At 40.6% G+C, this 16,842-nt stretch overlaps 1 protein-coding gene across 3 annotated transcripts in view; it reads right to left on the reverse strand.

The window, feature by feature from the left end:
• The window catches only part of LOC145413846 (uncharacterized), a 232,670-nt gene that overhangs the window by 14,950 nt on the left and 200,878 nt on the right, over positions 1 to 16,842 (reverse strand). For 2 of the 3 annotated variants that reach the window (XM_080283512.1, XM_080283511.1), the window contains exon 15: positions 3,958 to 4,090. In XM_080283512.1, the coding sequence (XP_080139638.1) occupies positions 3,958 to 4,090 (133 nt within the window). Of the gene's footprint in view, positions 1 to 600; positions 655 to 3,957; positions 4,091 to 16,842 lie in introns of all 3 variants that reach the window. The other variant, XM_080283513.1, reaches the window with a different exon arrangement.

A 16,842-nucleotide genomic window follows, 5' to 3' on the forward strand; every position in this document is an offset into this window, starting at 1 on the left:
CCAATAATTATGAAATGTAGCCTTACTACCACATCTGAACTATGACATGTTAATAAATCATGAACTGAGTATGCAAGAGAGCAAAAAATTCAAGTAATTATCTTCTCTGTACCATACACCTTTTAATCTATTCTCAGTCTCAAGCAATAAAAGAACAATGCATCCAAATTATGTGATAATATTTCTTTCCTTAAAATCTGTAAAACTTGCATGTACAAACAAGCTTTTCAATATGGTTCAATTCATTCATACTCTTGAATACCTGTGCTGAAGTGGTGTGTTGTTAATAACAGTATCCTAGTAAAAGCAATTCCCATGATTAGTATAAATGTATTAAGAAGCCCTTTATGTATAAAACTGAATGTCTTCGCCTCATGCATTCAGTTATCAACCATGCTCACAATACTAGCCATAGACTGTATTAACTATCTCTGGCAATTATTATCACAAATATATAATGCACCCATGAATACTCAACATTGCAGGTTGTACAAACAGCATTGCACTGAATCAGCTGACATATACTGTATATTAGTCCAGTTTTGTTAGTGCAGCAGTGTTATGCCAGCCTCATAGCATACAGAGACTTAAAGTTTTTACCCTCTGTGCGTTGGCTCAGCCTCGGCAAGGACTACAGAATGAACCAGATATTGCCTATAAAGAGAACACATGATGAGTTGGCAGGTGCAAGAAATTAATGAAATAAGTGAAATCATTAGGGATGCAAGGGTAGAAAGAGAACGAGAGTGGAAATGATGGTAATTATGCCTGTACCTGGGAAGAGTAAGAAACAATATACAAAAATTACAATGAGGTCTTACTGGCAAGGAAAAGTAGGGACTGCAAGAAAAAACATAACATCTACTGCTTTTGTCTCCTCTGTTTCATCAATGAGGCTGGAGTGCAATTATGGAGTTACATATAACAAATAGAACCTACAGTATGATATATTACTATCCTATGCAGACTTTACTCTTCATCCAGATCTACTTTTACAGAAAACAGTTACATTAATATGTACAGCACCCACAGTTACAAAAGATACTGTACCTCATGTAAATTTCACTTGTCTGAGAAACTGTCAGGGAGCAAACAGGAATTTAGCACAAAGTATCATCCAGAATTTGGGTCCTGAAGCATGACTTAGCATTTTACTTTATATTCTTATATTTTATTGGGGCATAATCAAGCACAGTATTCTAATTTGGAAGGGATGAGAAAAACAGCACATTACACATCTTTTTCCCTATAACTCATACTATAATGAAAAAGGTTAAAGCAGAAATGCTTGATACCTTACTGTTTTGATAGTAGTGAGAGGATGTGGCAATACCACTGGATGTGATCATTCTACCAACCATTACCTCAGTTGCAAGCAGTCTAGTAGTTCCTTCGGTATGGAAGGGGTATTGTAACATAGGAATTCCTCATCTGAGTCATGCCTCAAAACAGAACCATGAAAACTGAATATACACTACTTTTTAACATAAAAATTAATTAAATGATATTGTACTACACCATTCTTCATGCCTCACTGTACCACCTCTTCTCTGACAAATGTCTAGTTACTGAAGCACTTTGTGATCTACAGTCCTGGAGCTAACTGGACTGTCTCTGTTCAGTGATGTGGGCAGTGAATTTAGATTTAAACATTTGTAGTATGTGGTCAAATAGGTAGCACAGTCACTCTCATCTTACATGTCAGGACCAACTTGCCTAGCCCGGGATCAAACACTCCTCATGGGGTAATGTAGGACTGGATGATGGATGGTAAACCCAGTCTGTCTGGCCAAGCAGACACATCAACCACAGGCAATCAATCAATCCTGCATGGCTATTCCATGCTGTGAACTGATGTTCAACCTTGCAGTGAATAGCACCTCCCTGTGGCAAGGTAGAGGGAAGAGTGTGGAGGTTTGGTTCCCAGATGAACAGTGCATTTGCATCTCTCCAACCAGTCAGTTAACAGGGGCACCACAGAAGGCTACACATCACCCCATTATTGTTTATATGGTTATCAATCCAGCATTGTAAATGGATTCCTGAGTTCCAAGAAACCATTAGGCTTGTCATTCAGTATCGAGTCATCCTAGGAAGAAGCAGGCACAACTACATGGTGGTATAATGTAAATGACAGTAATGTGCAGCAGCAATCAAACTTCACAGCCACACATAGTACATTTAATATGGACAGGGGAATGGGGCATACAAAAAGATGTTTGAAAGAAAATGAATTTATGAATTCATGTGTGCATAAGGAGAGCAGAAAAGCACGTAAGTACATTAGTGAGTGCCTGTGCTGGGGGACAAGTGAACATATAAGCTGGTGCACAGAAAAAGTGTGACTGAAAAGGAGGTTTGTAAAAGGAAAAAAGCAACAATGCTGCAAGATGTATAGTGAAACAAGAAGAGTGCAGCTCTCCTTACCATCTTAATCCGACTCTGGGGAAAGCGTGGAAAGAGAACAAAAGACAAACTAACAGTCAGCAGCAAGAGGCTACATGCAAGACTGCCTGTTGTCTAAAGAATCAGTTAAACTAATGAACAATTACAACAACGCAAACTAAGTATTCATGATAAAATAACTAACTCTATCTTACCACTAGCTTTAAAGGATTACTGTATTTCCTCAAAAAATACACCCTGGTGTGAGAATTCAACAAGTGGCTACACCAAAGAAGAGGGAAATGATAACATTATGGAAACTAGAAAGCACTCAGAGAGCACATGCCTCTGTCAATGCCACTGCAGGATCTGGATCTATCCCAAAATTTATTAAATTCTTTTTTGGCCCATGGCCCACCCTTCCACAAAATTTCATAAAAATTCACAGAGAACTTTTGGATATATCATCTGACTAACAGACGGACAGGCTTGGATGATACATAACCTCCTTTGACTTTGTTGGCAGAGGTAAATATGTTACAATAATATTCACTGAACTTGTATAGATGTGAATTTACATTTACAGGATAGGGATGTCTGTTGTTTCTTGAACCTCATGCAACACTTTCTTATATTATCCAAACAGTAAGTGAATCATATGACTGACCCCTATAACTGGAAATGAACACTAAAGTGAAAACATGCATAACCAATGAACCAAAGTAATCACAAGGGAAACTGAATGATATGAGTAAGTTTCTACCCAGTTCTAAGCTAATCTGCTTCAAGTCTTTAAATAAAATGTAAAATACTGTAAACTGTATATCTACTAAGCTATTCTATATTCCGTGATGACATGTAATAACCACTAGCAGTCTATTTTATGATTAGCATTGAAATTTCATTTTTTTTTTTTTTTTTTTTTGGCCAGACCTACAGCATTACAATAACATTGTACTATCTAGTCTCATCGCTAGTTCAATCTTCTTTGTACCCCAAACCATATATCTTCATTTCTGTATGTATATAAACTGGTACCTGTACTTAAATATTTCCTACCTCCCTCCCTCTCATAAGATTCATATTACATCATCTCCATGCAATCTCACCTTCTTTTTTTATTAATTCTCATATTAAATGACATCTCATTCAGTGCAAGTCATTACTCCCCTCCTTCTCAATTGCACCTTCTGATAATGCTACTCTTCACATATCCTAACATTCTAATCTCTACTGTTGCCTACATTATGCCCAGCTGGTCAGTTACCCTCCATATTTAACTCTTTCCAGATTCCTACAACTCTCTCCCATCTGTCCAAAGATGTTTATATTTTTTTTTTTATCATCTTACACTGTAACTGCCCTTCCTCTATTTCTCTTTCTTCAGTCAAACCAGTTTTCTGTACTGATCAGACTGGTCATTAATTTGCTAAACGTATCTTCAACTTCACCCTTCACAGTACAGAATCCTCCTCCTCTTCTCACCAATCTTGATCTATTTTATTTCACGTTACTTCCCTTCTTTCCATCTAGTATCACCTCTCCTACTTTCATGTACTCTTTTGTGCTTACCTGCCCCGTCGGCCAGCATAGAGTGAGGGGCGTGGCTGTCCAGAAGGTTCTCAGAGGAGCCAACTGACAGCTGCATGTGGGGCTGCTGGAACAGTGATGCATTGAATTCATCATCAAAGAACTCCTCCTCTACCTGTGGAGTTGAAGAACAATAAGAAGCACTGAAACAAAATGACGGTTATATAAGGGTGATAAAAAGAAACAAAAGTTAGGAACAAAATTTTATATTTTTCCTCTTTTCATCAGTCTTCATCTGTTGCAGAATATTCTCAGTTACTTTCCTTCTTTCCCATTATAAGCATCACTTCCACCTTTACCTACTCTTCCCTGCTTACCCACCCCCATCAGTAAGCATGGAGTGATGAATGAAGTTTCCTTCCCTATACGTGTTCCTCAATGTCACCCTCCTATGAGGATTAAAAAGGTTGTGGGATGGAGGGAAGATAAAAGCTACAGTATGCCTATTAACAATTATCCTGAACATGGGTAAATGACTAGACTGATGTTAAGACATTCATATGGCTGAGAGAAAAATATGAATGAATGTTTCACAAATGACCTTTAGAAGTTTAAGAAAGTACTGACAGAATTTAGAAAGAATTAGAGGTTTGTGCAAAGGAAAAGAGAGTTTTTGACAAGGAAGCTTAACCCCTTAAATCTTATTTTATACAGTTTAGTCTTGCTGCTTCTGGATAATTTTATTCACCTCAGAAGTATCTCTCCAGCTAAATAACCTGCTGACAACATGAATAAAAAAGTCACAATCAAGTAGTTGAAGAATTTATTATCACATATCTGCTATTGTCCATTCAAAGGCTTAAGACACACCTAATCATGTATTCTGGATATAGCACATATCATAAACAACTGAAATATTTCTGGTGGTCTGAAAAAGTCAGTGCGTGCAAGCATGCTGGACCCTTGATATACGATATGATATAAACTAAATGATTAGGCAAAGGTACTCCATGAATAGCAATAAAGAATGGTAGTGTCATCTGACATGGTCAAAGTTTCAAGACTGTTTTTTGTTGGTATGAAGTGAACTGATGGGAGTCTGTTATGTCTAAATGTTAAACTAACCTACTTTCACCCAGAGTTTCTTCATTTGTTTCCTAGTATCAAGCTACCAATAGGTAAAAAGACTCCAATGAAAGAGAAATTAACAAATACTGGTTTACTATGCCTAAGTAAATATAAATTTACATAATTTCTCAGTTTGGTATTTTAAGCCTTTAATGTAGTCATAAATTTCTGGGCTGGTGAAACTATTCACAATGCTCTTCTGGCTAGAGACAGTTTGATTAGTAGTTGAGTGAACTTTTTCACTGAAAATTATTTTTCTCTGATTCTACACAAGATCTGCATCAAAGTGCAACTTCAGGAGGTAGTTTTTGTGACTCTCTGTCACTATGCCTATTTACAAAGTGGGCCTATAGTGTATACTGTATTTCACGAAATTATTAACATCATTGTGCATCTTTGGAAGGTAATTTTTGTGATGAGATTCACATGATAGTGCACCAACAGATAAATCTATAAGCTTTCAATCAACAAATACTGCTTTTTATATAATCTTGTGTCATCTAATCCAGTGTTGCCCCAAAGGAGTGTAGAAGCCCGGGACTTCGCAAGTTGGTCCTGACATTTAAGATGAGTGACCAGCCTCGCTCATCCCTGAGTGGCATTATGTGAGCAATAAACCCCAACCACCCCTTGGATATAAACTTTCATTTTTTCACAATCTGAAGCTGAATGGTGATTCTCTAACTACCATAAGGTGGTTAATGACCATTAAATGTGAACTGTGACAGTCAAGGAGGAACAAATTTGAAGTAAATAAAGAAAAATGCTGCTGTTGAGGTTGTCGGTCCTGTTGTTGTTGTTACCCTAGGTTCATGTGAACATGAACCTGGTGGACGCATTCCGAAGCCCTCTCTCTCCAACAGCTAGGCGACCATCCTCCCTTCAGGAAACAGGGAGGGGGCTGAGAGATTTTTGTATAGCTGGGCAGTGAAGCCACCCAGTCTTATCAGTGCCACTGTGTGAAGGCATCCCTCTGCAGCACCAAATAGTCTACAGTGTATGTACTGTGCTGTAATTAACTGCCATATAACTGAGTCTCATGTACAGGTGGGGACAAATGGAACACAGACACTGCTTTAGCCTGGGTGCACAAAAACTGGAATATTTCTGGCTGATAAGTTACAGTGGGGAGACTGAGGGAAAGGTATCAAGTGAGGTAACTGGGGGTGAAGGTGCTACCACTTTCCTACCCACCCCACTAAAACTCATCAGCCAGATATGACCCAGTTCTTGTGGATCTGGGCTAACAATGTGTCTTGGCTTCTTTTCGCTGCACCTGTATCTCAAGCCAGCTAATATCCCATTCCTGTACTCAAATTGGTGTCAACCATCATCTACGCAACTGATGTAGTAATGCCTTCCCCCATCTCATTCTATCTCTGTGTCTGTCCTCCTCTCTTCCTACTTCTCCCTTTCCTTCCTGTCACTCTTTATTACTCTTCTTTCCACTTCAGGTGGCTCAACACTAAGTGACAATCCTAATGGTTTCCTTTAACTCTGAAAACTATTTACAATGCTTGGTGGTAATTATATAACCAGACTACTAGGCAAACTGGAGCCTGTTATGATGCCATTGTTACCTGGATGGAGAGATGCAAATGTGGCATCCATTTATGAAGCAAACCTCCAAACTATTCCCAGTGCCTCGCTGTGGTGAGATGCTATCAGCTAAATGGAAACACTGGTTCCATGCATGGGAAGGCCTACAGCAGATTTCTGTTCTCTGTACCATTTCTGCAATACTGTACTGTATGTCTAAATTTATTTTCCCAAGATGATCACCCTTTCAGTCTTTCTTCCCCCCCCTCCCTAACCTAACTTAAACTATCCTAAGTGATTAACCTTGACTCACAAACTAACTTAACCTGATTTTATATACTGTATATATATATATATATATATATATATATATATATATATATATATATATAAAGCTTACTTAACCTAGACTTTCTTAGATAAGAAAAAGTGTGAAAATAGTAGCAAAACAAAACGGAAATCAGCATCTCTGCAGGGACAGTTGCTTGCCTGAAGTTGATGGATCTGCTTGGCCAGACAGATTAGAGCTAATCAACAGTAAATCAATCAACAACTGATATAAACTTTATCACCATTTTCTGGGGGTATATAACTTAACATGCCACAAGCACCTGTCCTCCATATGTTCATAAAATACTGTATACAGGTACTGTATAACAGATCAACATTATAACCTATAGTCAGGCAGCTACCAGCTGCATTACAAGCATGAAGCCAAGAATTGTTGACACTGTACTTTTTTTAATGATTAATAAACCACAGGTGTCCTAGATGTAAAATACTGTGAGCTAAATGCCAATCTGACAATTCTGGACAACTCGCAGAATATGATGGCTGTCACACGATATTGGTGAAACAGAAAAGTGGATGTAAATTTTAACTGAAACACACGGTATGCCCACTGTGCATCTCTTGCTCGAAATACAGTTGTATATGGTGGCACAACAATTGAAGTGGTTAGTCCATACGTGGAAGAAAAATGCCACTACTCACTGCAATGGCATGCACATGCTGACATCATTTCTCAGGTTCATCAGAACTCTGATGACTGGGTCCAGTCTGAAAGTGCTTTCAGGGGCATCCTTTGTATATTAATTGGTCTCATACATAATGTGTCCTGAGAATATGTATCATCATGGTGAAGGACTGTGTCAGTTGAGAACAACACTCATATGAGGAGATTCCAGCATCGTTGAAAGACACTCAGATGTATCCGACTTCCTTGAAGCACAGTGTGGAGGAGACTGGTTCCTGGTGGAGTTCTGCCACAACCTCATATTACCATATTTATTTGCAGCTGGTCATTTCAGCCATGGCCATGACAGCACTTGGCATGGGACAAGAAATGAAGAAGTCTCCACCAGACAAAGCAAAAGCAGGCCAGGAAGGAGGGACATTTGTTTGTAGCACAAAGAGGACATGTGGAACAGCATGCCTACTAACCTCTTTGGAAAGCACACCTACATTCACCATGGGAAATAAAAAGGCGGCCAACTCAGACCAATTCTCTCTGCCAAACTGACGGTTTGCCAAGTTCTGTCATACCTCACCTACCAACAAACCATTTAAGTCTTCAGCATTATAAATGCACAATTGCTGATGAGTTAATTACTGTTGCTAACACTTTAGTAGCTGGACCATGGCCCTGTAAAAGGGTGTCATGATCATATCTACAAGAGCATACACAACATGGAAATTCTATTCAGTTTTCTGTTACTCCTTGGCCAAATGTAAACATTGGCCTAAATCTCTATTTATGAGCTGTGAGGAATACAACCAGTGATTCTGGATGAGTATGGCTTCCCTTGCAAAGAAAGTAAATCAAATCTTGTTGGGCAACTCACCATTATATGTAAGCCAAAGGAGCCAGTTAATGTAACTGTGGGTGCATAGTACCTTCTATACAACGTTCTTTGCCCCTGTGGAGGTACCGTCTCAATTTGAGCTTCACAGATGAACAGATGACTCTAGAAATACAGCCAGACTGCCACTGTGCTCTTTACCTTTGATTGGTATTGCCTTATCTTCCATAAAGATCATGGGGTGATATGGCAAGATGGTATTGTTTCAGTCATGACCTACAACCATAGACTGACTTCTCTTCCTGTCAGAGATGTCATTAGAAATGCAAAGTCAATATAAGAAGACTCTCATGCCTGCTATGCAAGTGTGAGCTTGAGATGAACCTGTTGATTGGTGAGGACAAAGGGGTTTTTTGACCATGGAGAGGCTGGCTTTCTCATAGCCAGCTTCATTCCGAAGGTGGCTCGAGAAGGAAAGGGCATCATTCGTGTGCTCATTCACGTACACAGATGTTTTTGTCATTTTCTTCTAGTTTGTATAGTACAGCACATGTTTATAGCCTGTGTTCTAATGGAGATGTGGGAACTGCTTGGTTTCCATGCACTGATCAGGTATGACAGTTTCACATCCATTTGGCAAAGCAAAAGTAACAGCATTCAAAAGGTCCATGACAGACTTCTCCATGCTGTACAGTGTTCTGGGCAAGGAAACTGCAAGAGAAACAAAGTTGATGGAGATGGAAAGAGTTCTTTTGTATTATTTAAGGTACGCCCAACAGCATCAATATAAAAGCAGCAAGAAAATCAATTTTCTCTAAGATGAGGGGGGAAAGTCTCCTCACAGTCAAGCACTGCCTGAGAGATGAAAACCTCTGGTATCATAATATGAGAGCTCATCTGCAAATAATGCTCTGGAAGGTAACAAACAAGCAAAGTGTTCCTCCCCTTCAGATCAACAACTTTGGCTGAGATATTACGAATGGTGTGTCATATCCAATCACTGCCACAGAACCTCCAGCATATCTCGAGTTGAGGGATGTTGTTACTGTAACTGGCATTGTAGATTTCAGGGGAAGGCATGTGCAAGGTCTAACCGCAGGTGCTACAAGGCTAATCTACCCTGTTCCAGTTACTGACCTGTCTCCGACGAGTGTCACAACTCTCTATGCAAATATATCAGAGGAGAACATGGGCATTCAATTTGGGGATAAAGATGAAGAGGGTTTACAAGATGAGGAGAAATTAGGCCTATTGGCAACATGATGTACTTGTTGTTGTTGAGTAACCCTGGTCTGTCTGGCCAAGCAGACCTATCATTTGCAGGCAAGTCATCCACCCCTGTGGGACAGTCCTGTGCAGTAAAGCAATGTTTCCTTGCACGGTGAGTTATAGGGATGAGTGTGGAGGTTTGGCTCATAGATGGATGCTGCAGTTGTATCTCTCCACCCAGTTAACAGGGGCACCATAGTAGGCTCCATATAACCTTGTTATATGGTTACCACCCAGTGTTGTAAATAGTTTCCTGGACTACGAGAAACCATTAGATTTGTCACTCAGTGTAGAGCCACCTAAAGTGGAAAGAAGGGTAATAAAAGTGACAAGAAGGATGGCAGAATTAAGAAAAGAGGAGGACAGACACAGAAAAAAACATATAAAGGTGAAGGAAGGAGTAAGCAGCACTACATCAACTACTGTATGTGGATGATGTCTGCCTCCACCTACTATACTGTATATGGTTAGTACACTGCTGGCCTCTCATATTCCACTTCTACTGCTGGCTCTGCACAGTCACTTGTACAGTGTATATTACTGACCTTACACAGTCACCTGTAATTTATTCACGTGCACTGTTTGCAGGAAATGAAACTGTCAGTTTACTACAGTGATAACTTCATTATCATTGTAATCAAGAATAAAATATCTGGCATTAAACCTAAATTAGATTTCTCAAATAAATGGACACCAAAATCATTCTTCCAACATGTTCCAGTCATAATCTATGTTTTACATTTCAACTCCATTACAGGGTAGCAGTATTGGATCTCTCCTGCTAAACAGTACCATAACCTGACTAACAGTGAATGACTCACACCTAAAATCTTGCCACTAAGTACATAACTGAATCATCCTTTTACTATGCTCCACTTAAGTCACTGTATGTCCATTTTTCAGATTCATCCATATATGACAATAACCATCTTGTATGTTAAAGGTGGGAGCAGTTGCTATTTGTGAGGCATTTGGCTACAATGCTCATCTCTGCACCTGTGGCAGGGTATTCACCCAATACCACGTTGCAAACACAGCCACAGCATCATCCAGGTTATCAGTTACCTCCCCTAACTCATTTTACCTTTCACATTATAAAGGGTGGATAGACACCTGAGTCAAGTGGTGCTATTTGCCCACACCAGGATTTGAACAATGGAATGAAAGGCCAGCAGTTTCATAGCTACTACAATATATTCTGAGACGTATACCCATACTTGTCAAGCTGACATTTGATTGATTCAACATCTTGGAACCCTATGGTTCATGAAGCCAAAAAAAATTAAATAAATAAATAATAATTTCTGGACTCCAGATATGGTTACTGAACTACTGTTTAATAATAATAATAATAATAATAATAATAATAATAATAATAATAATAACAGAAAGAGAGAGTAAAAGGAGAGTGGATGAGGAATTTGGAAGGAATCTGTGTGTAAAATGGAGGGAATGTAAGAAAATGTTCTGGAAGGAGATAAAGAGAGTTAGACAGGGTGATAAAGAAGTTAGTACGGGAGTGAAAAATAAAAATGGTAGACTGATAGTGGAGAAGGGAGAAAAAGTGGGTAGATGGAGAGCAGTGGCACAGTGTGGGTTGCCAGCGCCAGGGGTAGCTCAGTTGGTAGAGAGGTGGCCTGCAGTCCTACCGGACCCAGGTTCAAATCCCTGCTGGGGCAATGAACAGTTTAAGGATTTGAATTTAATAAAAGCAGACTTTACTGATCTACCAGAAGAAACGCCGACATGTCGTAAAAATACCACCGCTTATACCAATACAACAGTCCTGAATGAGATAGCCCTAGCATGTATTCAATATGGACGTTGGGTGTTAGCGCTGAAGTGGTGACATGTAGAAGTGTACGGAATGTAGGAGACTTCTAGTCCTTGGAAGCAGGCTGTGAAGCCTATGCCGAGTCGGACACATTAAAAAAAGTATTGCGCCCCTTAACCTGTGGACCATTAGCACTCCCTGAGTCCCTTCCACCAACCCAGTATTGAACCCCTTACCCCCCAAGCACATGTATTTTAAGAAAATACTTCATTGCATAACCATTTCTTCAGTTTCGTAACTGTTTAAACCATTAAAAAATTTATATATATGTGTGTATATATATATATATATATATATATATATATACAGTGCTCGACAGAAGTATGTGGCGCCCGGCGCCCCCCCAACAAAACAAACCTTTCAATTATGGAAAAAAACATGTAAATAATGCATTATAATTAAATTTAGTGGTTTGGTAGGGTTTCCTTTGCGCCTCTTCACTGACCTGAGATGTCGTGGAAGTGAAAGGGCCAGGTTCCTGAGGTGCTGGAGTGGTATTTTGTCCCAGGAGTCACGAATGACTGCTTCCAGCTTAGGCAGAGAGCTCACGTCCTTCCCTTGGAGATTCTTCTTTACGAGGTACCAGAGGTTTTCTATCAGGTTGAGGTCTGGGCTATTGCCTGGCCAGTCTTTCATGAAGGAGACCTCGCAGTCACGAAGCCAGTTGGTGACAGATTTGGCTTTATGAGCAGGTGCACCGTCCTGCTGAAACACTCGTGCACCTGTGAGCTCGAAGGACTCAGGTAAGTGATCACAAAGAAGCTCCAGGTAAATGTCCAGATTCACTCTGCAGTTCCTGGGAAGCACAACAGGCTTCCCCAACCCTTACCAGAGAAACAGCCCCATACCATTAGCGAATCAGGATGTTTAACTGTGCTTTCCACGTAACGGGGGTCAAGCGGGTCACTACCTCTGCACCGGTACACTTGCACTCCTCGATTACAGGAAACGGTAAACGTTGCCTCATCAGACCACAACACTGGCAACCATTGCTCCTCACCCCAGGTAAGGTACTTGTTAGCAAAGGCAAGCCTACGAAGTCGCTAGTTACGTGTAAGAAGAGGCTTTCTCACAGGCCTGTGGCTTGTGTAACCAAGTTCATGGACCCTTCGAGAAATAGTGAGCCCTGAAACCTCGCCAAACACTTCCAGGTTGCTCTCCTTAATTCTCCTTGCAGTCACACGAGGATTAGACTCCACTGCACGTTTAAGCTCATTAACAGACCTCAGAGAAATTTTCCTGGGCCTACCAGACCGTGGTTTCTTTGTAGGAATGTCACCACTGTTTTCCACTCTGTAGCGGGCGCACCACCTCTGCACTGTTGACCGAGCCACAGCAACCAACCAAATCACTAATTTCCTTCTTGGGGTCGCCTGCCTCCTTTAGAGCAATGATCTGTGATATTATTTCACTAGACAATTCACGGGTAGGGGCCATATTAAAGTAGCAAAAGCCAAAACACTGCAGTTCACAAGGTAAAAAATGGCGCAACAAGAGAGGGAGGAGCAGCCGGGTTCCCCTCTCTCGCAGCCTGCAGGCAACTGAGGCGCCAGCCAACCAGTGCACAGTAAGGCCTCAGGCTGCCGTGACGTTGGGTTAGTGCCCAAAACTTCTGGGTAAATTTTTTCTCCCAAAAAGGGTGATTCTTTTTTCGCCAAAAGTATAGGGGACCTTGACACAGGCGCCCAATACTTTTGTCGAGCACTGTATATATATACATAGTTGAAACAGAAGAATGAAGAATAATAAATGACTACTGCGTCTGCAAAACAATTATCACAGCAAAAAAACAAAACTAACCTGCTGACACACCAGAACAACAAAATTCACCAAACGATCGAACTCTTATCAGCACACATACACACTGGCAACAGCATCATGTTTTAACTATGCTGGAACATTAAATTGGAGGGAACGTTACCTGGCAACAGTATTTTGAGATTTCAACAGACCTTAATTTAGATACCGGATTGTCGCCACGTGCACAACTAATGGAGGCCACAGTATGTTTCATAAATACAATGTGTAGCACAAGTTTCTGCACATATTTGTAGAGGTGAAAGAATATGTGAATCTGAGTAGAAAATCTTCTATACACATGCTTTTTAAGGATTACTTTAGGCATGAAGTGGATTTTAAAAATTATGCAACGACTGCATCAATGTCACACACATCACGGAGACAAGGTGGAAAGGGGAGGAGGAGCGAGGCTATCTAGGCGCCCTTGCAACTTGGTGAAATTATGAAATTTTAAATTATTATATGGAAAGTAAAGTAACACAAGGAAGAAAAGTAGCTGGTGCAATGAAGGCCTTGATAAGAAACAGAGGCTTGAGTGTTGCAGCTGCATGAGGCTTACATGAAGGAGTGTTAGTGCCACCTTAAACATATGGGTATGGCTGTGAGACTATGGTGTGGCATGAAAATGAAAAGTCAAGAGTAAAAGTAGTGGAGATGGGACTGCTGAGGAATGTATGTGGAGTACAGAGGGTGGATAGGATATGAAATTATGTGATTCGTGAAAGATGTGGAGTCAGGAAGTCTGTGGACACCGGAATCGAAGAGAATGTACTGAGATGGTATGGTCATGTAGAGGGACTGGATAACAACAGTGTGGTGAAAATGGTATACCTGAGTAAATCTGAAGGAGGGAGGAGGCGAGGTAGACCAAGGAGAAGGTGGAGAGATATGATGGATGAGTGAGTGAGGAAGAGAGGTTTGGAAGTTGGTAAGGCTAAGGAACTGACAAGAAATCGAGCTGGCTGGATGAATGTTCTGAGAAGTGCATGATCAGGGCTCTGGCACCCCTTTTAACGTGGCAGCATCCGAAATGACTATCGGATATGTTTATGTGAAGCTACAGAATGTGGTGAATGTTTTTGGTGTATCCGATTGTGCCAACATTCCAGGGACTTGAATGATGGGCGAATGGAAGTGTGGCCCATTGGACTGGGCAAATTTGGGCTGTCTGGACACTGCTACTCCTCACCCTGACCTAGGGTGGGAAAGGAAGTCCGGATGATAATGATGAAGGACTGATTTTTTATGCAAGTTATGGAACATGACAGTACCGGTATCTTCAAATGGGAAATCATGCTATTTAATAGGCATTATGTAATTCCCCGACAAGGATTTCATGAGAACAGTATGGCTGTAGTTAGCAAGAAAAATCCTGTAAAATGTTATGTGGCAATGTTTATTTGCCCCGTCATGCTGAAAAACTGTGTAGAATGTTCGAACACTGGGAGATTTTACGTACGAGGGGGAGGGGTGCTACTTTTTATTATTACTACCTTATTATTATTACTGTTTATTTATTTATTTATTTTAAAATTGTGCCTAGGGAAACCGTCCGTGGCCCCGCCCACGCTATGCCACTGATGGAGAGAACACTTTAAGGAACTGTTAAACATAGTGAACGAATGTAATGCAACTATAAGTGGCTGGGGAGTGGCTGGGAGGGATGTGAGAAGGGAGGAAGAGATCAGAAGGATGGAAGTAGTGGAACCGATGAAGAAAGTCAAAATTGGGAAAGCCCCAGGAATTGATGGAGTGTGTGGTGAAATGATGAAGCATGGGGGAGAGATACTAGTAGAATGGATATAGAAATGTACAGACTGGGCTGGGAGGAAGGTAGAGTCCCGCTGGTTTGGAAGTCAGGTATAATTATTCTCCTGTCCAAAGGAAAAGGAGAAAATGAAGTGTGTGGTAATCATAAGAGCATTTGTCTTCTTAGTGCAATAGGAAAAGTATATGGTAGGATGCTTATTGACAGAATTAGAGAAATAACTTAGGAGTTAGTTGGAGTAGAGCATGGAGGCTTTAGGATGGGTAGAGGTTGGGTAGATCAGATATCCATCCTTATGTCTTTAGCAGAAAAGCTTCTAGAGAAGGGAAAGAAGTTGCACTGTAAGAGGCCTTCATGGATTTGGAGAAAGCATATGACTGAGTGGATACACAAGGAGTGTGGAAAATATTAAGAATCTATGGAGCAAATGGGAAGCTGCTGAATGCCACGAAGAGTATGTATGAGGGTGCTAAGGCTGCTGCATATGTGGATAATGAACTGAGTGAATTTTTCTATGTGAATGTTGGATTGAAACAGGTATGTGTCATGACTCCATGGCTGTTCACTCTGCATATGGATGAGGTTATAAAAGAGATACAAGGTAGGGCAGTGGATGCTGGAGTCGCCCTAATGAGACAGGACAGCATTTGCTGTTTGCAGATGATACTGTATTGATAAGTGAAGACGATGGGGAATTGCAAGGCTTGGTAAATGAGTTTGGGAGAGCGTGTGAGACACGGAATCTAAAGGTGAATGTAGTGAAGAATAAAGTTATGGTCTTTGAGAAAAATGATGTCACTGAATGTACAGTGAGGTTGGATGAGAAAGAAATGGAAAATGTGGGCATTTAAGTACTTGGGTAGTGTGATGAGTAAGGATGGAAGTTTGGAGGATGAAGTACTTGAAAGGGTAGAACAAGGAAGAAGGGTTGCTGGTTCTTTGAAAGCAGTGATAAGAAATAGGGAAGTGAGCATGGAAATAAAAAAAGTCACTGCGTGAAAGTATTGTGATACCAACTCTAAGTAGAAGTGAAGCTTGGACCTTGCTGGAAGGACACAAGTCAAGAGTGAGTCCAACGGAAATGAGTTATCAGAGAGGAGCACATGGAGTTACATGGAGACAGCCTAACAAATGAGTAGGCAAAGTACTGTTGTGGTGGGGATGTGGATGTGATTAGAAAGCGTCAGGAGAAATACGCTGAGGTGGTTTGGCCATTTGGAGAGGATGGAGAGTAAGAGACTGATGAGGAGTGTGTATGTGAGTGAGGTGGAGATGGGGAGAGGGAAGGGGAGGTTGAGGATGAGATGGAAGGATGGAATGGAGAGGTATATGAAAGAGGAGTGTGTGAGCTGGGGGGTGGGCAGTGAAATGGCGACGGGACAGGGCAATATGGAAGCAATTTGTTTGTGGCCACCCCTTACGGGATTCAGATGTCTGGCATTAGATATAAAGATAGAACAGACAGATAAATAGAGAGATAGATGAAATAAAAATAAAAGTGGATTCCTGGTGATGAAATCTGCCTAATCACTAATGACTTGTAAACCCTTCAACTTGAAGATGTCTTTTCTGTTTTATTTTAATGCTCAGTAGTTTTATTCAGCTACAGAAAGTCATTCTTGAATTGTGGGGGTCAATAATTCCTTAGAAGTACAGTACATCCCCACAGTATATGCAAGTTCTGAGTACGTGATCCCCCTTGTACACTAGGACCTACTTTTTTTTTAGTGTATTTTTTATTAGTACATGAAATGAACTCCTTGTAAGAAAGACAGGCAGCAAAGAGT

The sequence above is a fragment of the Coenobita brevimanus genome, chromosome 97 (genome assembly GCF_032717465.1).
Source record: "Coenobita brevimanus isolate Jiangsu-jjx chromosome 97, ASM3271746v2, whole genome shotgun sequence".
Taxonomy (NCBI): domain Eukaryota; kingdom Metazoa; phylum Arthropoda; class Malacostraca; order Decapoda; family Coenobitidae; genus Coenobita; species Coenobita brevimanus.